Here is a 25,063-nt window from a genome sequence, read left to right as displayed (position 1 = left end):
ATCGATTACATCGGTGATTGATTGCTCATGCCTGCCCGATCGATTAGATCGGCGATCGATCACCGATGCTCATTGATCCACAGGCATGAGCGCTCGATCATCTATTTTTTTTTTCTTTTTTTTAATGTCTAAAATTTTTTTAAAGTTTTCTATTACTTAAAAAATTTTTTTACTTTTTAGTTTTTAAATTTTTTTAAATTATCTTTTCAAATTTTTTAATTCTCCAATTTTTTTCTTTTTAAAATTATTTTAATTTTTGTAATTTGTTTAATTTTTGCATTTTGTGTACTTTCTGAAATTTTTTAACGTTTTAAAATTCTCTTTTATATTTTTAATTTATTTTTTTAATTTTTTAAAAAATTTTAATCCTTTTTTACATTTTTCTTTTGATATTTTTATTTTTAAATATTTCTGTAAATTTTAAAATTTTTTATTTTTATTTTTTTTTTAATTTTTCAAACGTTCTTCTGTTGTGTAATTCTAACTCCACCAGAGCTCCGAGCTCACCTAACACCCGGAGGGAGCAGCACAAAACCCTCTCCAAATTATTATTATTATTATTCCCTAATAATCATCATTCCCTAATAAATAATCATTATTCCCTGCTGGAATTCTGCCAGGCATGGGGGAGAGAAGGAACAATTTGTTATTATGAAAAATTCCCCAAAGAAATGGAAAATTTCCTGAAGAAATGAAAATTTCCCCCGGAAAGGGAAAATTCCTCAAAGAAAGGGAACATTGCCCAAAGAAATGGAAAATTTCCTGAAGAAAATTTCCCAAGGAAAGGGAAAATTTCCCAAAGAAATGGAAAATTTCCCAAAGAAATGGGAAATTTCCCAAGGGAAAATTCCCCAAAGAAAGGGAAAAATTCTTGAAGAAATGAGAATTTCCCAAGGGAAAATTCCCCAAGGAAAGGGAAAAATTCTTTTCCAGGAGCTGACTGTTCCACCCTCGCCTTTCCCTGGTTTTTAAAGATTTTTCCAAGGATTTCACCCATATTTTCCTTAAAGCTTTTCCTATTTTAAAGGATTTTTTTCCAAAAATTACTGACAGCCATTTGTTGGTTTTAAAATATTTTTCCAAGGATTCCACTCGTGTCTCCACTCAGCTTTCCCTGATTTCAAGGATTTTTCCAAGGATTTCACCCATTTTTTTTTTCCCTCAGTTTTCCCTGTTTTTTTAAAGGATTTTTTCCAAGGATTCCACTCCCTCAGTTTTCCATGATTTAAAGGATTTCACCCATTTTTTCCAACGATTTTCCCTGTTTTTTAAAGGCTTTTTCCAAGGATTCCACTCCCTCAGCTTTCCCTGTTTCTAAGGTTTTTTTCCAAGCATTCCCTCAATTTCCCCTGTTTTTTAAAGGATTTTTCCAAGGATTTCACCCATTTTTTCCCTGTTTTTTAAAGCATTTTTCCAAGGATTTCACCCATTTCTCCCCTGTTTTTTAAAGGATTTTTTTCCAATGATTCCAGCCATGCCTTCCCTCATTTTTCCCGTTTTTTTTTTTCAGGGATGCTGAGGAGCAGATGGGTGTTAGGGAGCATCTGCTGCTCTCATCTCCCACCTCCACAAAAAGCTTTTAATTAGTGCCAGTAATTAAGCAGAGCACGCCTTGGGGGATGCTGCCAGCCCCAGGTACAGGGAAAGCTGCATCCCACAGCCAGGTGAAATCCTGGGATCCCACCCTGGGGAAATGAGAAATAAAATCATAAATTAAATTAGAAAAAGAAAGAAATACAAAGAAAGAAATACAAAGAAATAAATACAAAGAAATAAATACAAAGAAATAAAAATCATACATGAAAAGAAATAAAAATCATACATGAAAATCATACATGAAAAGAAATAAAACCATAAATAAGATCATTAATAAAAATCATAAAATTCATAAACAAAATAATACTTAACAATAATAAATAACAATAAATAGGAAAGAAAGAAAACCAATAAGAACAAAAAAAATAAATAAAAATCATAAATAATAAATAAAATCAAATACCGATAATAAATACCAATAATAAATTTAAATGAATAAAAATAAATAGAAATAAATAAATAAAATCATAAAGAAAAATAATAAAGAAAACTTCCAGGGAAAAGCTGCTGTGCTAAGGAATGAACTCCCAAAAATGGGAGAACCCAATTCTTTGGGAAGTTTCCACTCAGAGAACAAAAATGCTGGAAAAGAGGCTCCGTGGAGCTGCCCAACTATGGTCAAAATAAGGATTTCTTTTTTAAAAATAGCTTTTATTTACTGCTGGGAAGGCTCAGGGTGCTTGAGCAGAGAGCACAGAATTCCCATGCCCCAGATACTCAGTGGGAATTCCCATATTCCAAATATTCAGTGGGAATTCCCATATCCCAAATATTCAGTGGGAATTCCCATATCCCAAATATTCAGTCGGAAAAATCACCCAAATCCCTTCTGGATGGCACTTGGAGCACAACACCCAAACCCCAGCTCAAAAATCACCCAAATCCCACCCCAAACATCACCCAGAGCACAGCACCCAAAATTCCTCCTCAAAAAAAAAAATCACTCAGAGCCCAACACCCAAAATTCCTCCTCAAATCTCAGCCAGAGCTCAACATCCAAATTCCTCCTCGAAAAAATCACTCAGAGCTCAACACTCAAATTCCACCCCAAACCTGAACCAGAGCCCAACACCCAAATCCCAGCTCAAAAATCACCCAAACTCCTTCTCAAAAATCACCCAGAGCCCAACACCCAATGCCATCTCAAAAATCACTCAGAGTTTGAGCCCCAAATTCCTCCTCAAACATCACCCAGAGCACAGCACCCAAATTCCTCCTCGAAATAATCACTGAGTTCAACACTCAAATTCCACCCCAAACCTGAACCAGAGCCCAACACCCAAATAAATCCCTTCTGAATGGCACTTGGAGCACAACACTCAAATCCCAGCTGAAAAATCACCCAAATCCCACCTCAAACATCACCCAGAATCCAACACCCCAATTCCTCCTGGATGTCACTTGGAGCCCAGCACCCAAATCCCAGCTCAAACATCACCCAAACCCCTTCTCAAAAATCACCCAGAGCCCAACACCCAATTCCATCTCAAAAATCACTCAGAGTTTGACCCCCAAATCCCATCCCAAACATCAACCCGAGCCCAACATCCAAATCCCAGCTCAAAAATCACCCAAATCCCAGCTCAAACATCACACCAGGATCAACCCAGCCCCAAAAAGAGCCCCCGAAGCTTCCAGCACCCCCCGGAATTCCCCCGTGGGAGGTGGAAATTTCCCTGGCAAGGCACAGGAGCTGCCGGTGCCGCTGCCACCAGCGCTGTCCCAGCCAAGGTGACACAGCTCGTGGTGACAGCGCGGGGCCCAGCCGAGGTGCCGGGGGCTGGCAGCACGCAGGAGGAATTCCCAAACCCTCCCTGACCTCAGGGCTCCGTGCTCAGGGATGAATCCCTCCATGCTCGGTGTCATTACATGCACCGGGTCCTTTTAAACAAAGAATTCCTGCTCCTTTCCAAGGGCTCCTGAAGGAGTTCCCAGTGGATGAAGAGCTCGGCTGGATCATTTGGTGCTGAGATTTTCCCACATCCCAGTTAATTGGATCACTTCATTTCCGAGGGCTCGTGGCTCGCAGCCCTGGATGGGAGAGGGGTCAGACACGGAGGGAAGGCAGGAAAAAAAAAAAAAACAACCCACAGCCTCATGCCCACGTGAAAGGAAAATGGGATTTTATCAGGAGCTGGGGAATGGGGTTGGTGCTGCTCCCCCTGAGCAGCCCCATGGGATGGGCAGAGCCTTTCCTGCCATTCCCACAGGATCCTGTCCCCAATTCCTACGGGATCCTGTCCCCAATTCCTACAGGATCCTGTCCCTAATTCCTACAGGATCCTGTCCCCCATTCCTACAGGATCCTGTCCCCCATTCCTACGGGATCCTGTCCCCAATTCCTACGGGATCCTGACTCCAATTCCTACACAATCCTATCCCCCATTCCCACAGGACCCTGTCCCCCATTCCCACAGGATCCTGTCCCCCATTCCCACAGGACCCTGTCTCCCAGGAACAGGTTCCCCTGAACCCCCAGGTTCCAGCATTGCCCCCCACATATTTAATTTAATTTTAATTTAATTTATTGCCACCTCATTCCCGGCTCGTCTTCCCAGCACCTTTCCCTCCTCCCTGTCATTTTTAACCCGAGCTGAAGGGTGGAAATGCAGGGAGCAGGAATTGGGGCTGGCACAGGCTCCAGGAGCAGCCAGCAGGACAAACACAGCCACACATCCCAGCTGCTGGAATCTCAGAATAGAACCGGTTATTCCCACTCGGATTTCAGCACTTCCAAACCAGGGACAGCTTCCTGTTCTCCATAATTCCTCTCATTCTTTCCTCCTGCCGTTCCCACTATCCAAAGTCACCTGCTGCTCCTTTCATTTCAAAAGGACCAAGTGGCTTCAGCCACTTTCAGCCCGTTAATTTAATTCATTTCAAAATGAAAATAAATGACTAAAAGATCCCGGAGGTTTAAGTAGAGATGGAGTGGTGCAAATAATTATGGAATGTTTGGGGTGGGAAAGGACCTCAAAGCCCATCCAGCTCCACAGGGACACTCCCCCCTGTCCCAGGGATCCAGGGGCAGCCACAGCTGCTCTGGGAATTCTTTTCCAGGGTCTCCTCCCCACCTTCCTAGCCAGGAATTCCTGGCCAACATCGCACCTATCCCCACCCCCTGGCTGCTCAAAATTCCTTCTCCCTGCACACCAATGCAATGGTTTGGGGCCCTGCCACAGCCCAGGCTGCCACAAAACGCTGCTGGTTGAGGGCAAAAAAAAAAAAAAATTAGGATTTTTTATCACCTCAGAGCAGGTGAGGGAGAGGTGGAGCTCCCACCTTTCCTCCGAGGTGAGAAGGAAATCCTGGCTTAGTAAAACCAGAGACTTTTCTGAGCTCCTCAGTGAGAAATCAACAAATGTCAATAAAATCTGAAAAGCAGAGTCCTAAATACCAAAATAAAAAGCAAGTGGCCAATAACTTGGGTTTAGACATAATCAAACCATAGTAAGAATGTTGCTTCCATTTTTTAAATCAAACAAGGTAAACCACCTGCATAGTTTAAAAACTAAAAAAAAAAATAAAATTCTGATAAGTTAAGAAAAAATAGTTCGTGTTTTTAAATTATTAAGTAATTTGTGTATAAAAATATATACACAAATTATATATAACATAATATTATTATAATTATTATTAATATATTAATAGTCATAATTATAATTACTATTATATTTTATATAGTATATTAATATTATAATAAATATAATAAATATAAATTATATTATGTTATATATTATATATCATGTAGCATTACATAGAATAATTATAATTATATACTATAATTAATATGATATTTCTATATATTTTATATATTATATAGATATATAGAATATAGATATATATACACGTGGGGGAAATATTCACTTTTGTTCCTGCTCTCTCACTTTTCTTCTCTCCTCATCACCCAAAGAAAACAGGAGCTGCCTTGGGACCTCGACAAGAACAGCTTTTAATTCCAATTAAAACTTAATTTCTATTTAGAACTCTATGCCAAAAACTTTTAGCATGGACTTCAACGCTTGTGACTCTTTTACCTTTCAAAAAACGAAAAATATTTACAATAAATAACTTTGTAACAACTAAGAGCTACTCAATTCTTTAAAAAAAAAAAACCGCAAGAACAAGGCAGGGTCGCAGCTCTGAGTGTGAGCACACCCCAAATCTCTGACATGCAGCTAAAATCGAATTTCCAGCCCCAGGCAGTAATGCAGATTTCTACATTATTTCCATATTTCCAATTTTCCACATTTCCCATCCCTGCTCCTCACCCCCCCATCCATCCCCAGGCACAACAAGGCAGCTGCTGCTTTGGGATTTTCCCTTTGTTTTCACATCTTTAGCGATTTAAATGATGTAAATGTGAAGGAAGGGTCAATGATTGAACAGTGATTAAACTGAAATATTTCACTTGGTGCCCCTTAGGCTTTGAAAACACCCAGAGGGTCCCCAGAGCCCAGGCAGGCACTGCCCAGCCCTGGGGAAAAGCAGATTTCTTGGAAAGCTGGGGGGGAAATCTTGTGAAAACACCGAGTTTATGTCAGTAAAAAGAAAAGGGAAAAAAAAAAATCAGAAAAGATAATAAAAGAATTAATGTGTTGTTGGTTGTTAATGCCATTTCCCCAGAGAGAGGGAAAAAAAAAAATAACAACCAAGCCTAATGGAAATTTTCAATTCCCAAAACCATTTGCACTGTTATTGTCTGCAGCTAAAAGGAGATGAAAACATAAAAACCTCAGCAGCTCTGGGCTCTGCTGCTCTCCCTCGAAAAATAAAATCCAACTGTACCTGAGAAGGGGAAGTTTCCACCTGACAAAAAAAAAAAAAAATCAACTCATCGCAGGGAGCAGAAAAAAAAAAAAAAAAATCCTTCCCCACCCCTCTGGAAAAAGCCAGGCTTAAATCCCCAGATGGGGATTTACAGCACTTTGGGAAAGGTGTGCTGGAGCAAAGGGGTTCAATAAAATAGGTTAAATAAAAAAAGGTTCAATAAAAAAAGGTTCCATTAAAAAAGGTTCAATTAAAAAAGGTTCAATAAAAGATTTAGGAGGGGAGCAAAGCAAGAACCGTTCCTCCCCCATCAACTCGGGATGTTTTCACACCGAATAAACCAGAGGAGAAATTCAATGAATTCACCGAATCACATTTGCTTTGTCTCCCTGAAAGCTGTGAGGGGAGGAAGAGCCAATTGTGCTGCCTCAGGGGCCGGGACACCCAAAATTCCTTCTTTAAAATCGGGGTAAGGAGGGAAGGGCTGGGCTTGGGTCCCACCCTCGGGCAGCTGGGACTGGATCCACCCCCAAAATGAGGAGGGACAGGCAGACCCCAGCTCAGCCTGGGGCTAAAACACTTCAAACTTATCCTAACTGAGCCAAACTTATTTATTTACTTGCTTATTTTATACCTTATGTGTGAGTGGCTTGATATTCTTCATCCAAAGGTTTTAATTCAATCCCTGCACTCTGATCTCTCTCTGAAGGATTCAGAGAGAACTTTGATTCCAGCATCTCCCCCTCCTCTTTGAACCATAAAGATTCCTTTAACAGATTTATTAATCACCCGAAAATGCACTGGAGGAAACAGGGCATCGTGATTAGGGGTAGAGGGAGAGCTGGGCAGGGTCAGTGCAGGAAAAAAAAAAAAAAACAACAGAAAAGCTGCGAGTTTCACTCCTCCAGCAGAGCAGAGAGCTCCTGATCAATAATTCATGGCCCAGACAGTGCAAGTGGCTTTGAGAGATGGAAGGGAAAGGAAAGGAAAGGAAAGGAAAGGAAAGGAAAGGAAAGGAAAGGAAAGGAAAGGAAAGGAAAGGAAAGGAAAGGAAAGGAAAGGAAAGGAAAGGAAAGGAAAGGAAAGGAAAGGAAAGGAAAGGAAAGGAAAGGAAAGGAAAGGAAAGGAAAAAGGAAAGGAACCCTGGGCATGGGCAAAGCCCTGGAATTCCAAAGGCCTGGAATTCCAAAGGCAGCCCTGGTGCCAGGGGAGCAGGGAGCTCTGGGCTGTGTGTGACAGGATGCTTGCCTGGCTGCAGCCCAGCTCTACCTATCCTGATGGACAGCTCGTTGTGCATCCACAGCTCATTCCCAAAATCCCGGCCAGGCTCCTGCTCCTGCTTCTCCTTCAGGGCTCGCTGCTCACAGCTCAGGGCCAGGGAGGGGCCAGAGAAACCCTGCAAGGGAACACAGACACGTCAGGACATCCCAGAGCTGTCCCCAGGCTCCCCCTGCCCCATCCCCTGCTGTCCCCGCGTTTGGGATTGGTGGGGATGGATGGGGATGGATGGGGATGGATGGATGGGGATGGATGGATGGGGATGGATGGGGATGGATGGGGATGGATGGATGGGGATGGATGGACAGGGATGTCACAGCAGCTTCCCACCACTGCACCCAGGTGTGTCACTCGGGCTGGAAAGGGACATTAAAGTCCATTCAAAACCACCCCTGCCATGGGCAGGGACACCTTTCACCAGCCCAGGGTGCTCCAAGCCCTGGCCAAGCTGGATTGCAGCCATCTGGGAATCCCAAATCTGCTCCCCACCATCACAGGGAAGAATTCCTTCCCAATATCCCATCCAGCCCTGCCCTGTGGCACTGGGAAGCCATTCCCTGTGTCCTGTCCCCACAGGTCCTGATTAAAAGGAATCAAGGAATCCAGGCTGGTGTTTCTGGATGTCCTCAGACCCACCTGGAGCTACAGAACCAGGAGGAACCTGAGGACTGGAGGCACAAGAGCAGAGCTGGGAGAAGGGAATGTGTGCCATGGCAGCGACCTGGTGTCCCCAGCTCTGCACTGGGAGCAGGGCCCTGAGTCCCCTCCTCCTGCAGGGCTGGGAATCCACCAGGAGCACCCACAGGGAGGGATCACCTGGAATCCACCCCCAGGAGCACCCACAGGGAGGAATATCCAGGTGGGATCACTCAAGAGCAGTCACAGGGAGGGATGTCCAGGTGGGATCACTCAGGAGCAGTCACAGGGAGGAATATCCAGGTGGGATCACCTGGGATCACCCCCAGAGCAGGGCTGAAGCGCTGGGGTGAGGGCAGCAGGGTGAAGCAGCTCCCCTGAGGCAGAGCAGTAACCGGAGCCTCACTGGGGGGGTCACACGAACCCAGCCCAAAGGTTAAAGATGAATAAATAACTCAATGGGCTCCTCTCCCCTCATTTGCATAACGAGTCTGAGCAGGGCTATTAATACTAATCACAGCTCTGCGGTTCAGCCCGGAGCTCTCACCTCCCCTAACCCAGCAGCTCCAGCCTGGGGAGCTGGGATTAAACCCCTGGGGATGTGGGAGAGCCGAGCCTTCCCTCCCAGCTCCTGCAGGTCTGAGCTGGGATTAAATCCCTGGGGAGATGGGAGAGCTGCAGGTCTGAGCTGGGATCACCTGTAGGAGCTGGGATTAAATCCCTGGGGAGATGGGAGAGCCTTCCCTCCCAGCAGAGCTTCAGGTTTGAGCTGGGATTAAATCCCCGGAGGATTTGGGAAAGCCTCCCCTCCCCTGCAGGAACTGGGGGAGCAGCAAGGGATGGAGGAGTTTTCCAGCAAAAGCTGGCACAGCAAAGGAAAAGGGGAATTTCACTGGGATGAGGAATGAAGGCACTGGGGACGGGAGCTGCTGCTGTCCCTAAACAAGGAGGGAATCCTGACGCAGAATCCTGGAATGGTTTGGGTGGGAAGGATCTCGAAGCTCATCCCATCCCAGCCCACCCCTCCCACCGTCCCAGGGTGTTCCAAACCTGTCCAGCCTGTCCTGGGACACTCCCAGGGATGGAAAATCCCAAAATCCCATCCAGCCCTGCCCTGTGTCCTGTCCATCCTTTCCCATTACCCAAAAATCTCTTCCCACCCTTCCCGTCCTGCTAAACCCAAATAGATTTTTCACCTCCGGAAAAGGAGCAGCATCCCCCCCAAAAAAACAACAAAAAAACCCAAACAAACAAACAAAAAAACCCAAAAAATAATAAAAATTAAAATTAAAAAAAAAAAAATACCACAAACCCGCCCCGAGGTGGAGGCAACTCCAGCTGGATTTGGGCAGGGGGGGGACAATCGGTGACAATATCGGTGACAATATCGGTGACCTTCAGGAAAGCACGGGAGCGATCCCAGCTGAGCCTGTTGTGAGTCAGCCCAGCCCGGAGCCTGAATTCCTAATTGCAATGTGTCAGTGGGTTAAAAAAACACGGCAGGGACGAGAGGAAAGGCAACCCGCATTAATTAGTCCGTGGCAGTAATTAGCGTCAGCAGAAATAACCACGGGGGTTGATTATTTGCAGGGAAAAAAAAAAAAAAAAAGTAATAAGCAAAAAACAGGGAGAGATTTGGAGAGGAAGAACTTGGAGGGAAAATTATTCTGGGATGTGGGGGGCTCGCATTGCTCTGCTCATGGTGGGGGTGGTGTGGGATTGGCCTGACCCTGTGTGGAAAAGCAAAAATGAGGGGGGGAAAAAATGTAATTGATGTAGGAAAGAAGGTGTCCTTGGTATGGGAGAAAAAGGATCATTTTTGATATAAAATGGATATTTTTAGATTTTTTCAGAAATATATATATATACACTAAATCCTTGCTTTGCCTAAAAAGATATAGATTTTTTAAAATATCCATTTTATATCATTTTTCCCCTATAGAGGACACCTTCTTTCCTACATAAAGGATTTTTTTTTTTTTTTTTTTTCCAGGAGCAGCCCCCCCAACACCCCCTGCACCTCCCTGGCTGCAGATCTGGGAGGGCTCAGCCTGAGGGGAGCAGAACTGCTGGGAAACCCCGGGATTTCTGTGAATTATTTTGCCTGTGATTTTTTTCCCTGTGGATTTTTGCCTGTGGATTTTTCTGCCTGTGGATTTTTTTCTCTGTGGATTTTTCCCTGTGGATTTTTTTTCCCTATGCATTTTTTTCCCTGTGGATTTCTGGACCTTTCCTTCCCAATCCCCAGAGCTCCCCTGCACCTCCAGAGCCCTGGGGATGTTTTTTTTTTTTTTTTTCCTCTTTGTGATCCCCATGGAATCAATTTCCCTCTCCCTGCCTTCCCCCAGAACCTCTCTCACTGCTTTCCCTGACACCTTAATGGCAGGTTTGCCTTTCAGCGTGGAGGAATTAATTCGGGGTTGTGCTTTGAGCAAATTCCAAGGCACATTTTGAGATCAAAGAACAGCTCGGGGAGCGTTGGCAGCCCCGGATAAACAGGAGTCAGAGCACGGGGGAGATCCTTTTGTGCTCCTCCTTGTGGGAAACTTCTCTTTTACAATGCTGAGCCAGGCCCAAAATTAAAAAAAAAAAAAAAAAATCAAAATTCAGTCAGCAAAGGCTGAGCAGGAGGAGGGGAAAACCTCGTTTATATATCAGGGTTTATTTATCCATATCAGGGTTTATCTATCTATATCAGGATTTATCCATATCAGGATTTATATATCTGGGTTTATCCATCATCTATCAGGATTTATTTATCTATCAGGGTTTATTTATCGATATCAGGATTTCTTTATCCATATCAGGGTTTATCCATATCAGGATTTATCCATCATCTATCAGGGTTTAATCCATCAGGATTTATTTATCCATCAGGAATATCAGGAGCTTTCCCAGCAATTCCTGCTCCAGGCTGGAGAAGGGAATGATGGACAGAGCTCTATCCAGAGCAGGAATTAAGAATTATCAATTAAGAATTATCAATTAAGAATTATCAATTAAGAATTATCAATTAAGAATTATCAATTAAGAATTATCAATTAAGAATTAAGCCAGTTTTTCTCAGCCCTTTCTTGTTTTTTTCCAAAGGGATTTTCCACCCCACCCCACCCCATTAAACTTCTCCAGATCCCAAAAAACCTGACCATGGTGGGAGGGAATTTAACCCTGACTCAGAGGCAGCTCCAGCTCTGGGGCTTCCCAAATTATGTTTTTATGAAATGCTTGATGCATAATGAGAGAGAATTCTAATTAAGAGCAGCTGACAAATTGCACTGCGGCAGTAAATAAGCCTTCACCTCCACTAATAAAACAAAATGCTTTGGTGGAAATTAGGATAATTAGGATTTTGTGGGGGTTTTTGGCAAATAATTCCAACCTATCCAGCCACCACTGGATTTGAAGCACTAAACCACAGCACAGGGGTGGATAAAAACTCTTTATCCAACAGGATAAAACCTCTTTGTCCAGGTTTTCCATGGATAAAGAGATGGAAAAAAAAAAAAAACCTTTGGGGTTTCTGAGTTTTTCAGAGGATGCCATGGGTGGGTTTGGGTTTGATTTTTTTTCATCCAGAAATCCCAGCTGGGACAGGAGACAGGGATCAATCCCTCATGGATCAATTCATAAAAGCCAAGCTCAGGTAACTCTGCTTTACTGGGAGATGGAAGGGGAAGGATTTTCCCAAGGGAAGGGAAGGATTTTTCCCCATGGAAGGGAAGGATTTTTCCCAAGGGAAAGGAAGGATTTTTCCCAAGGGAAAGGGAAGGATTTTTCCCAAGGGAAAGGAAGGATTTTTCCCAAGGGAAAGGGAAGGATTTTTCCCAAGGGAAAGGGAGGGATGATTCCCAATGGAAGGCTTTGCTACATTCCCAAAAAAACAAACTTTCTCCTCCTTCATCCTCAGAGCCAGATCCCTCCTTCCTCCCTGAGCCTGTGGAAAAGGGCCAGGGCTCCACAAAACCAAACAAACACCAGGGCTGCTGTTTATTCTGCCCTGGGCAAAGCAAATCCAAGCAAAGCAGGAATGCAGGAGCCAGGCTGGCATCCCCAGCTCCATCCTCTCCCCTCCTCCAGGAGGGGAAAAACTCCAATTCCTGCAGCTCCACACCCCAAAACTTCATCAAATCCACAAAAAAAAAAAAAAAAAAAAAAAAAAAAAAAAAAAAAAAAAAAAACCAAAAAAACCCTCCCCACCTGACCCAGGCAATGGGGATGTGCAGCTAATTAACTTCCTAGGAGTCAGAGCTGAACAGGAAAAAGCAGATTAAAGTGGGAATGTGAGCTGGGCACATCCCACAGGAGCAGCAAATTGCATCAGAGGAATCTCAGTTGCAAGGATAAATGAGCAGCAGGCAGCACACCCTGCACGTTCTCCACGCTGTCCCTGGAAAAACGAGCCCAGCAAATCCAGCAGGGAAAGCAGGAGAAGATTTGGAGCTGGGAGCAAGGGCAGGAGGATCCAAAAAAAATAAATAATAAAAAATTAAAAAATCCCCAAATCTCAGAATTCCTGAGGCTGGAAAAGCCCTCCAAGATCACCGAGTCCCATCCCCACCTTGTCCCCAGAGCTCGGAGTGTCACCTCCAGGGATGGGGATCCAGCTCCTCCCAAAGCCTGCCCAGGGAGAAATCCCAGGAATCTTTTCCCTTCCCAGGAAGAAATTCCAGGAATCTTTTCCCTTCCCAGGAAGAAATTCCTCCTAAAATCCAGGGATTTTCCAGGAATCACTTCCCAGTGCCCCCACTCCCAATAAAAAGATGCTCCCCACGTTCTAATCCAGCTGTGGTTTAGCCCTGAGAGAAAAATTTGCAATTTTAAACAACTTGGATGGTTCCTCCTCCTCCTCCTCCTCCTGCAGCCTCATCCACGCACAATTCCCAGCTTTCCCTCCCAAAAAAAGGAACTTGTATGGATTTAGAAGGGAAAAAAAAAATTCCTCCTGAAGGCACATTGAGAGCCAGCCACAGCCCGGGGATGCTCAGGGCTGTTTATTCAGAGCTCCCAGAGGCCTCCCAAGAGTTCTTACCCAAAATAGCCCAAAATTCACTGTACAGAACATCCAAGGCCCTATTCCCAAAGAGCCCTGGAGCCACACAAGGGCAGCAGGGAATTCTGTCTGCAGGGCTCAGGGCAGAGCCCAAATCTGTCCCCAAACACAAACCCCGGAGCACAGAGAGGGATTTTGGGGTCAGCAGTGGCACCTATGGAAAAAGGCTTTGGAAAGGCATTTTAGCCACTGTTTGTTTAAATCTGAGAAATGTTCTGCCCATCACATGAGGCTTTATTGATTTTTTTTTTTTTTCCTGTACTCAGGAGCAAAAAAAATAACAACCAACCCAGGAAACCTGTACCCAGCAGACAAAAAAAAAATTAAAAATCCAATAAAAAACCCCACCAAACCTGTACCCAGCAGACAAAATAATTAAAATCCAATAGAAAATCTCTACCAAACCTGTACCCAGCACACACAAAAAAATAAAATCCAATAAGAAAAAAAAACCCATCAAACCTGTACCCAGCAGACAAAAAAATAAATAAATAATCCAATTAAAAATCCATCAAACCTGTACCCAGCAGATTAAAAAAAAAAAAAAATCAATAAGAAAAAATCTACCAAACCTGTACCCAGCAGAAAAAAAAATCCAATTAAAAAAACCCTACCAAACTTGTATCCAGCAGACAAAAAAAAAAAAAATTAAAATAAAATCAAATGGAAATGGCATTTCCAGGTTGGAATTACAGGCCTGGCTCCCCAGTCACCTTTTACACCCCAGGTTTTTGCAGTGCTTGGAGAGGAATTGCTGGGCCAATCTCACTGGGTAATGAGAAGGCAAAGAGCAAAGTGAGGTGGTTGGAGCTTTTATGGCTCAGAGCAAAGATAAAACCACCTCAAACCAAAGATATTTTTACCAAATAAAAGGATTTTTACATTCAAACAAGAAAGCCAATGTTGCAAGTAGAGAAAAAAAAAAAAAATCTCATTAATTTCCACTGCAGAACGAGTCCCAAAATTGAACACGTGGCTACTAACTGTGATGGTTGGCTAGTCACTGACATAACGTGGGAATTCCTGCAGTTTGGATGGGCTGTGTGTAAATATAAAAGGTTCTGTGTGTGATGCTGACTGGCAGCCGTGTATTAAGATACTCTGGAATAAAAAAAAAATATAAAATGGATTAAAACCAGAATTAAAATCAGGACTCACAGCTCTGAGCTCACCCCCAGCTGCTGGAACCTCAATAAAGTGAATTTTGGGAGCTGGCTGAAGCCTCTGTCTCCATCTTACACCTGTGCAGCTCCTGAGGCCAATGAAGCCTGGAGGGGGAGGAGATGAGGCTGATTAAGGCTCATTATCCCATTTGCTAATGATGGCAGCAGAGTGGGAAGAGCAGGATCAGCCGGGCTGCTCCTGGCTCAGTCCCAGCTGGGAGTTCCTGCTGCCTCACAGGGCAAAGGCTGGGATGCAGAAAAAGCAGGAGCTCCTGGAAGGCACCTGTGCTCCACTGCAACCCAAAAAAAAAAAAACAAAAAAAAAAAAAAAAAAAAAAAAAAACAAAACAAAACAAAACAAATCCAACCCACGTGTGCTGAGAATTCCACAGGGAATTCTGCAGCTCCAAGGGAAAGGCAGCTCACAGAGAACCACCAAAGTCACAAAAATACAAAATAACAGAACCACAACAATCAGAGAACCACCAAAATCACAGAAATACAAAATCACAGAACCACAACAATCACAGAAATACAAAATCACAGAAATACAAAATAACAGAACCACCAAATAACAGAACCACAAAACCCCAGAACCACAAAGTCATTCTGGGTGGAAAATCCCTCAAATATGAAGTCCAAGCACCCCAGCCCTGCCCAGGCCACCACTGATGTCCCCAGGTGCCACCTCCTGCAGGGATGGGGACCCCACCCTGCCCTGGGGCTGTTCATGAATTTTCAGCTGCGTGTGAAAACGCAGGAGCCAAAGCAGCCAGGGCTGGAGGAATCCTCTGGACTCTCTGGGATTGCCCCAGGGAGGGAGGGGGAGGCTGATCCCAAACCCAATAAAACCCCAAACCCTGGACAGAGCCCAGCAGAGCTGCACGACACGTTTGAAGGATGAGAATAATAACATTTAATTCCAGCATTCTTCTGCCTTTCAGCAGACCCAAAATAGCTCCTGAGCCACCAGGGACCTGCTGCACTGAATTTTCAAGTAAACTTTCCCTCAGACGCTTTGGGGTCTTGGCAGTGAAGACACCAAACCTTTTTTAGGAAAGGCTCACACATCCTAAACCTCCTCAAGCACCACCTGAGAGCCTCGTTTAAAGCAAAAATCAGCTTCAAACGGAGGCTCCATGCGGGGAGATTTGGCAAAATAAAGGAGATCCCGTTTGGGGGTTTTTTTTTCAGACCCCTGGGATCTGATTTTGGCCGTGGTCTGGCCCTAAAAGTGCCCCCCAAATTTCCACCAGCATCTCCCGGGCTGGAGGATGAACAAACACGAGGAAGGCTCCACCCGGGGAAAGGCAAAGATGAAGCTGTAGGAGATGAGCTCAGGCTGCAGTGAGGGATGGGAGGATTCTGCTCGGGATCATTTCACTGCCAGGGTTAACCCTTCCCGTGCCAGCAGCACACACCGGGAGCCTCCAGCTGGGGCTGAGGCAGGAGAAAAACCCAACCAGAGCAGGGCTGGGCTGTGAGGAGTGGAGAAAAGCTTGGAGAGGTTGTTGTTATCCAGCCTGGAGCTGCTCAGTGCAAAGAGCAGCAGCTCCATCATCCTCATCATCATCATCCTCCTCCCACCCTCCCCGGGCACAACCAGCCCGAGGGGGAAGGGATTGAAAACCCTTTTCTGACCAGCATTGGCTCCCCGGGGGGAAATCTGGGCTCCAAAGGGAGGGAGAAGGATCAGGAGCAAATCCAGGCACGGCTCGAGCCCCACACGGGCTGTTGGTTTGCATTTGGACACGTTCACCTCAAACCTCTCCCAGTTCCCCCAAAAACCTGCTCAGATCCCCAAAACCCTGCTCAGCTCCCCCAAAACCCTGCTCAGATCCCCAAAACCCTGCTCAGCTCCCCCAAAACCCTGCTCAGCTCCCCAAAACCCTGCTCAGATCCCCAAAACCCTGCTCAGCTCCCCCAAAACCCTGCTCAGCTCCCCCAAAACCCTGCTCAGATCCCCAAAACCCTGCTCAGCTCCCCCAAAACCCTGCTCAGATCCCCAAAACCCTGCTCAGATCCCCAAAACCCTGCTCAGCTCCCCCAAAACCCTGCTCAGCTCTCACCTCTGTTCCCCCAAACCCTGCTCAGCTCTTACCTTTGTGTTCCCCAAAAAACCTGCTCTGTTCCCCCAAAAACCCTGCTCATCTCTCCCCTCTGTGTGCCCAAAAACCCTGCTCAGCTCCCCAAAAACCTGCTCATCTCTCCCCTCTGCTCCCCCCAAACCTCTCTGAGTCTCTGTTCTCTTCACACAGCACCCCAAAAATCCTCCTTGGCCGTGTCCCAGGCAGCAGAATTCCCATGGGATGTGTCAGGAGCCACCAGCTCTGCTCCCAGAGCACCATTTAACCTTTCAGGATTTCAGGATATTTGGGATGTTTTAATTTCTGCACTGCTCCCTGCAAGGCCAGCACCCTCCCTGTCCTTGTCACTCCATCCTGCTCTTCCCAAGAATTTCACTTCTCCCAAACTTTTCCCTCTCCACAGGCTCCTGTTTCAACACCCCCCAAAAAAAAATAATAATTCCAGCCACCAGGAACAAAATCCCACTGAGCTAAAGGTGAAAATTGAAGAATCTCCTTGGAAATGTTTGGATTTCTCTTCACTGACTGCACCATTCTCGTGTTTCCAGCTGCACAAACCCACCAGCTCCCTGTTTATTTGTATTTTTAGCACCAGCTCAGGCTGTGCAGCCCTGCCAGGGTTGGCAGCTCTGCAAATGAAGCCCCTGGGCTGGGACACGAGGTCACACCTGAGCTGTTCCAGGAGCGCTGCCAGCAAAAAGAACAAAAGCAGGAGTGTGAAGAGGGAAAAAAAACAGGGAGATTAAAAAAAAAATTAATTAATTAAAAAAATAAAGAGCTCAGCGAGTCTAAAGATGCATCCAGCACTGCCAGAGCAGCCAGGGCTCAGGGAAATCAAAAACTGAGGAAATCTGGGAGGGAAATCCACACAGCTTCCAGGAGGAAGGGCAGGAGTCCCCCCCCCCTAAACTGGGGATTCCCACTCAGCAGGACTGGGATGAGCTCCCAAACTGGGAATTCCCTCTGGGAGGAGCCCCCAAACTGGGAATTCCCTCTGGGAGGAGCCCCCAAACTGGGAATTCCCTCTGGGAGGAGCCCCCAAACTGGGAATTCCCTCTGGGATGAGCCCCCAAACTGGGAATTCCCTCTGGGATGAGCCTCCAAACTGGGAATTCCCTCTGGGATGAGCCTCCAAACTGGGAATTCCCTCTCACCAGCACCGGGAGGAGCAGGTCAGCCCCACAATTCCCACTGGGATCAGCTCCAAACCCCACAATTCCCACTGGGATCAGCTCCCAGCTCAGGAATTCCCCCCGGGATGATCCCCCAGCCCCACAGTTCTCACTCACCAGCTCCGGGAGCAGCAGGTCAGCCCCATAGACAAACGCTGCCCCCAGGGCAAATCCTGCAGCCACAGGGAAGAAGGAGAAGGCTCCGAAGGCTCCAGACTCCTCGGCCAGCTCGATGGCCGGGGCCAGCAGGGACCAGTAGGACGCTGCCAGCATCACCTGGGGACAGAAGGGCAGCGGTGAGACCCCAGGGCACAGCAGGGAAAGCAAAATTCCCGTTTTTGGACCCGTTGGAGGAGCAGGATCCAGTGGGAATTCTGCAGGGATGCAGCAGGAGGACGCTGTGGAAAAGGCCAAGCTCCTGAGTGTGCAGGGTTTGTGGGTTCATTTGTTAGGTTTTGGGGTTTTTTTAATATTTTTATTTGGATTATTGTTTTTTCTTAATAGAGGTTTTATTTGTTTGGTTTGTTTGATGGTAGTATATGTTTTATAGTTATGGATAATTTGAGAAATATTGTTTATGGTTAAATTTATTTGTTGGTTTTATGTTTATTTATAGGTGCTATTCTTATTTTGATGATTTGAAGTCTTATGGGTTTCTTGAGTTAGGAATAATTTTTTTTGCGTGTTGTTAATTTATTTTTTGATATTTTTATTTGTGTAGTTTGATTTATTTAGTTGTTGCTTTGGTGGTTTTTATTACCCCAATCCCTGCCCAGCAGCCCAGGCAGTTCCCTTTGAAAGATGCTGAGAATCTCAGAATGGTTTGGGGCTGGAAAAGAATTTAAAAGAATTTAAAGAATTTAAAACCCATCCACAGTGCCACCATGGGCAGGGACACCTCCCACTGTCCCATCCACTGGCCTGGGACACTTCCAGGGATCCAGGGGCAGCCACAGCAAATCTGGGAATTCCATTCCACCCTCTCAGAGAACAATTCCTGCCCAATTCCTCTTTTCCAGCTCAAAGGCACTCGGGAGGAGCTGCCCAGCTCTGGCAGCACAAGGACTCAGAGCAAACTCTGCCATCCTGAATGCCTGAAATGATAACTGGGAATACTGATAGCAGGACAACTAATAGCAGGACTAGGGAGGAGGAGAAGAAAGGAGGAAGGAGAAGAAAGGAGGAAGGAGAAGAAAGGAGGAAGGAGAAGAAAGGAGGAAGGAGAAGAAAGGAGGAAGGAGAAGAAAGGAGGAAGGAGAAGAAAGGAGGAAGGATAAAGAGGAGAAGGAGGGAAAAAAAAGGAGGAGAAGGAGGAAGAAAAAAAAGGAGAAGATTAAAAAAAGGAGGAGAAGGAGGGAAAAGAAGAATTCGGATTGCTGAATCCGTGCTCAGGAAGGCAGGAGCCAGCAGTCCCTGGGGGGCCGTGTGAATCTGAGCTCACGGTGAGTAAGAAGAACGAGGGTTTGTCATGTCAGGCTTAAGCACGGCTGTCAAACCTCATATTTCAAATGCCACCTCCTTCCAGAAACAACCACACAACCCCAAGGTGGAAACACAGGAAAGGCTCTGGAGAATTCTCTTGTCAGCTCACGTTGAGATCTCATTTCCCCAAGGTAAACTGAGCCCTGCACATCCTGGCAGCACCCAGGGCAGCTCGGGGCTCCTGGGGAAGAGGTGCCACAGCTCTGAGGATCCCAAAGTGAAGGAAAAGTGATTTATTCCTTCCAACCCCACGTGCTGGGTGTCACTGTCACGGATTTACGGGATTTCCAAGTTGGAAGGAGGAGCAGCAGCTCCCCTGAGCTCATCCCTGATCCCAAACTGGGATTTAGGGATTGCAGGGGATCCAGGAGGAGCAGCAGCTCCCCTGAGCCCATCCCTGATCCCAAACTGGGATTTAGGGATTGCCTGGAGCAGCCCCTGCCCATCCCCGAGCTCTGGTCCAGCTGCAGTTCCCATCAGCTGATGTCAAAGTGACAGAAGGGGGAGGATTTCTGCCAAAAACCGCAGTGAAGTGACAAATTCACACCGATCTCAAAGCTCTGGAATGGCCCAGCCAGGGGCAGGAATAAAAGAGGAAAAAACCCCCTGGATCAATAAATGCAGAGCAGGAATTTCACACCTTCCCCTGTGGATTTTCCACACCTTCCCCTGTGGATTTTCCACACCTTCCCCTGTGGATTTTCCACACCTTCCCCTCACTCCAGTTCCCAGCTGCTGGCACAGGGACCCCCTGCTCCTGCCAAGCTGGATTTTGGGGAATTTTCCCATTTTCCCAACCTTTGTGCTCCAAAGGTGCAATAATGCCATAAATGCATAAATTTTGGGAAAACGCAGCAGGGTGGGAGGAGCAGCAGCTGAGTGATCCCTGGGGGAGCCCAAATCCTTCCCTGGGCTCCAGCAAGGGGACAGGAGACAAAAAAAACCCCCAAAAAACAAAAAACCAACAAATGAATCCAGATCTGTGCCCAAACACAGCAGGATTTAAACCCAAACACCAGGGTTTGGGTATCTCCTTCCACAGGAATCCCCAAAATTCTGGGCTTCAAACTCTCCTCACCCCCCAGCCAAACTCAGGGATCCAGCTCAGCCCTGTGGCTGAGGGAACTTTTATCTGCAAATCCACAATAAACAGAGCCACGACCTCCACACCCACACAATTAAATCCCAATTAAAGCAGGAGGGCCTGGCCAGGCTCCTGTGGGATGGGAATGGGAAGAGGGAGGGAATTATTGGGAGCAGGAAATCCAGGAAAAGGAGATGGGAAAGGCAGGTGGAAGATGAGGCACTGGCAGGGCACTTTCCTTGCCAAAATTTTCCACTTGGCCTCATTAAGGCTCCATTGAGCAGCCCCAGCAGAGCTGTGGGAATTCCTGGTGCTGTTTAAAGGGAATTTTTGATCCCTGGGTGATTTCCTGCTCCACCTGGGACAGGGAAAAACCAAACTCCAGGCCAGCCAGAGGAAAAGCTGGGCCAGGCTGCAGGGAAAAGGAGGGTGCAGGTTTTTGTTCCTGGTGTCTGAGCCCAGCCCTGCATCACCACAGAGAAAAACTGGGGGAAAAAAAAAAAATAAATAAAAAAAATCTCGTTTAAGGATATCAAGATTTAAGAGAAAAAGCAGAATTTCACATCAGATGCCCCAGCAAGCAAAGCTTTGTCTCTATGGAAACACATCACCTCCCAGGCTCCTGCATGAAAACCCTGGAAGATCTGGGAGTTCCAGGCAGGGAACTGGGAAAGGAAAAAGGCAGAGGCAGGATGGGCAGGGCTCCCCCACAAGGACGGAGCTGCTCATGTCCCTCCAGCCCAGGTGACACCTGGGCCACCAGCAGGGACAGCCTGAGCCCTCAGGATGCTCCCAGTACAGCCAGGGCTCTCCCAGTACAGCCCAGTTCCATTCACCTGGCTCACCCAGCACACCCAGATCAGCTGGAACATCTGCCCAGGCACAGCTCCCTGCACCCCAAAACAGCTCCCTGCACCCCTGAGAGCACCTGGATGTCCCCTGAGGACACCTGGACACCCCACCACGAGGGGATTTCTCCTGATTCTTACAAAACCACCAAACACAAAAACCAGGAGAAAGGGGACAGGAAAAGTTCCTTGTGGTGTTAAACCAGAGAAAAGATGGAGACCCAGCTGTTGGCCAAGCAATGACAACGCTGCCAAGGTGGGAAAATTAAAATTCAGGGGGATCCTGGTGTCCCCAGGGCTCCCTCCCTGCCTGTCCCCTCCAGGCACAATCCCCCCGTTCCTGCTCTGGGCAGTGCCAGCTGGAAGAGCTGAGGGAAAAGCAAATGTTTGTTTGCAAAATGTTTGTTTGCAGGAGTTCTGCTTCCTGAGCCACACCTGGGGTGACTCAGGGCTGCTGCCAGGGTGACGTGGTGGCCACAGCAGGGACAGCAATTCCAAATCCCGATGGGATTCCTGCAGAAATCACAGCCCAGGGATCCCCCCCCAGCCACCGAGGGGAGCAAACCCAGCTCCTGTCACCCACCAGGGCACCCAGGGGCCACCTGCCCAGGCAGGGCTCAGGTGACCCCAGCACAGAGCTGGGAATGGGCACCTCCCTGCAGAGCACATCCAGGGAGGCGTCTGGCAGCTGGATTTGATCCTTAATGAGGTAATCATTAATCACAAAGGTGATTTAATGAGTGTGGATGAGGCCCCACCTGCCCTCCAGCACCTCAGCAGTGGCAGCCCCACATTCCCAAATTCCTGCACCAATCCCAGCCCCACATTCCCAAAACCCTGCACCAATCCCAGCCCCACAGTTGCACATTTTCCTCCACGAAAAGCCCCAGATTTCAGAGATTTCTCTCTTCCCTCTCCTCCCCAGGGATTAAAGCATCCATGGGGAAGCACAAAGCCAGCCAGGCACAGCAGCCCCCAGCACAACCCTCCTGCCCATCTCCAGCTCTCCCAGAATTCCAGGGAAACGAGAGGAATTGAATTCCAGGCAGCCCAAAGCAGCGTGGGCAGCTGGTGACCGTCCTGGTACCACCTCCAGCCTCAGGCAGGAGGAGCCAGGGCAGGACCAGGCTGAGCCTGAGCCCTTCCCTGCCCTCAGGGAATTCTCCAAGGGATTTGAACTCCAGTGGGCAGCGAAACCAAGCGTGGAGGGGCTGCAGAGAACACGGGGGAGGGAGGAGGAGGAGGAGGAGGAGGAGGAGGAGGATTCTGCACTCACCCCCGCAGCAAAGCCCAAGCTCCCATCCAGGATTCGCCTCTGGAAAAAAAAAAAAAACAAACACAAAACACCTTGAATTCCTGGTGAAAGCACTGCCCACGGTGTGGGGAGATGGGAGAGGGGTCACCAGGCTGGAGAGGGACTTTGCACAACAGGGAATGGCTTCCCACTGCCTGAGAACGGGGTTAGGTGGGATTTTGGGAAGGAAATTTTCCCTCTGAGGGCGGGGATGCTCTGGAATAGAATTCCCAGAGAAGCTGTGGCTGCTCCTGGATCCCTGGAAGTGCCCAAGGCCAGGCTGGACAGGGCTTGGAGCAGCCTGGGACAGTGGAAGGTGTCCCTGTCACTGTCAGGGCAGGTTTTACCCCCTCCCCAAAGAAGAAAACCAAAGTTCTCCTCCAAAGGGAGCCTCACTTTGCAGCCACCTCCTGAATAAATCATCACAAGACCAAGGCATAAATAATAAATCCAGATCTGGGCAATCTGGAACGCCCTGGTGAGGAGGGCCTCTAATTTTGGATCCAGGATGACTTAAAGCTCAGCACTCTGCTCGTTCTGAGCAAAGGCCTGACCCAAATCCTGCCCTGGAAATCAGGCAGCAAAGGCAGGCTGGAGGAGGGGAGCTGCTGCTCCCAGCACAGAGCCCCAGGAGCACATTCCACAGCCCAGGTCAGCAACTGGATTTCCTCCCCTCCTGTGTGTTGGGAAAGGAGCTGGATTTTTCCTCTATCTTGTCCATCAAAGCTGAGAGCAGGGAGACAAACGTAGCCACGAGCAAGGCACAGCCCCGGGGTCTGGATTTTGTGGGATGTCAGGGATGAGGAGCCGATCCCAAATCTGGATCCTGGGGGATCCCAGGGCTCCCCTGCCCTCAGATTTGGATCCTGGGGGGGTCCCAGTTCTCACCTGGCCACTGGAGAACACGAACACCAGCGCTGACCCCGCTGCTGTCAGCCCCCAGGTGAGCAACGTCCCCAGCACCGCCTGCAGCACCGGCCCCAATCCCGCGATCATGCTGGCCTAGGACACAGGAGCAGCCTCAGGAAAAGAGCCAGAGAACCCCCAAACCCCACCCGAACCCCTCCACACCACAGGGATCACAGCCAGCTCAACCCGCCTCCCCTAAGCTCCTCTCTCCCCCTTAGGCGAAGCTTTGGGATTTAAGCCGAGCTCATCGGGACCCGGCACATCTCACTTGGGGCACAACCCCACATTTGGGGATTTGGGGCTCAGCCAGGCACAAACGGGGCTCAGATCTCACTCAGGCAAAAAAGGGGGGACAAAAAGGGGTTGGGAACAAAAAGGAGGGGACAATCCCCAGGGATGGGGAGCGAGCACTGGGAATAGCCCAGGGAAATCCATGGAAATGCACCCAGGTTGGAAATACAAATGAATAAATTGATATTACATGCCGTGTATTTATATGTATATACACCAAAGGCACAGGGATTGATAGATTTATATACACATACAGGAAATATACAGGGAATACACAGGGAATACACAGGGAATATACAGGGAATATACAGGGAATATACAGGGAATATACAGGAAATACACAGGAAATACACAGGGAATATACGGGGAATACACAGGGAATACACACACACACACATCAGGGTCAGTTTCCAAGGCTTTTCCCAGTCCCTGCAGGTGCGTGCCCGGCTCAGACTCCCCCCAGCTCCCCAGGGAGATTCTCCTTTCCTACAGGGGGTCCTGCAGCCCACCAGGAGCACCCAAACACCCCCAGATCCGCCCCCCAACCCTACACCGGCAGCTCCGCTCTGGTATCCCGAGCCCTCCAGCCGCGGGGCCGGTCCCGGCATCACCGAATCCTCCAAACCAGGAGCCCCCGGCCGGTGCCAGGATCCCCAAACCCCCCAAACCTGGGACTGCCGGACCCCTGAGCTCCCCAAAACCTGGACCCCCCGGGACAGCCGAAGGACCCCCAGACCCCGCAACCCTGGACGTTTCTGAACCCCTGACCCACCCCAGGACCCCTGAACCCCCAAACCCGGATCCCCGGAGCCCCTGACCCACCCCAGGACCCTTGAACCCCCCATAAGTGGCGCCCCCAAATGCTCTGACCGGTGACAGGACCCCCGCATCCCCCAAACCCGGAGCTCCGGAGCGGTGTCCCCTCATACCTGGAGGGTCTGGGCGGTGCTGGGACGCCCCCAGCCCAAACCCGCTGGAGCTGAACCCCCCGGTAGCCCCGAGCCGGTCCCGCCGCCACTTCCGGGTGCGCACACGTGTCTGCGGGCTGGCCCCGCCCCGCGGGGGGCTCAGCCAATAGAAGCGCGGCAGGGGTGGGCCTCTCAGCCAATGGCAGCGCGGCTCTGCGGGCCTCCCGCGGCTCTGCGGTTCGCGCGGGCGCGCCGGCCTCAAAGCGAGGCGGGCGGGCGGAGCAGGCGGCTCTGAGGGCGGGCGGCGCGGGCGGGCGCGACACGATGGCATTGCTGGCCGTGTGTGTGTTTCTTATATATTTACATATAAATCTATCAATCCCCGTGCCTTTGGTGTATATACATATAAATCGATCAATCCCCGTGCCTTTGCTGTATATACATATAAATATATCCATGCTGGCGTGCATTATCCATTTATTAATCTATATTTCC

At 47.9% G+C, this 25,063-nt stretch overlaps 1 protein-coding gene and 1 long non-coding RNA gene across 10 annotated transcripts in view; both read right to left on the bottom strand.

Moving 5' to 3' along the window:
* Positions 1–24,707, bottom strand: part of SLC39A11 (solute carrier family 39 member 11) — a 56,753-nt gene extending 32,046 nt beyond the window's left edge. For 6 of the 9 annotated variants that reach the window (XM_088176443.1, XM_088176444.1, XM_088176441.1 and 3 more), the window contains exons 1-5: positions 24,590–24,707; positions 23,349–23,462; positions 22,443–22,481; positions 17,870–18,028; positions 7,615–7,762 (exon numbers count right to left, since the gene is read on the bottom strand). In XM_088176443.1, the coding sequence (XP_088032569.1) occupies positions 7,615–7,762; positions 17,870–18,028; positions 22,443–22,481; positions 23,349–23,456 (454 nt within the window). In that variant the 5' untranslated portion in view covers positions 23,457–23,462; positions 24,590–24,707. The remainder of the gene's footprint in view (positions 1–7,614; positions 7,763–17,869; positions 18,029–22,442; positions 22,482–23,348; positions 23,463–24,589) is intronic. The other 3 variants (XM_088176440.1, XM_088176447.1, XM_088176445.1) reach the window with 2 other exon arrangements.
* Positions 2,227–5,254, bottom strand: LOC148221540 (uncharacterized). The gene is made up of 2 exons (XR_015807776.1): positions 2,857–5,254; positions 2,227–2,649 (listed from the first exon to the last, which is right to left on the bottom strand). It is a non-coding gene; the product is annotated as an uncharacterized LOC148221540 (long non-coding RNA).
* Positions 24,708–25,063: the final 356 nt, after the last annotated feature.

Source organism: Sturnus vulgaris, chromosome 20, assembly GCF_052056855.1.
Source record: "Sturnus vulgaris isolate bStuVul1 chromosome 20, bStuVul1.hap1, whole genome shotgun sequence".
In the NCBI taxonomy this organism is placed as follows: domain Eukaryota; kingdom Metazoa; phylum Chordata; class Aves; order Passeriformes; family Sturnidae; genus Sturnus; species Sturnus vulgaris.
Note: the sequence above shows the minus strand (reverse complement) of the source record. Positions and strands in the feature narration are given on the sequence as shown.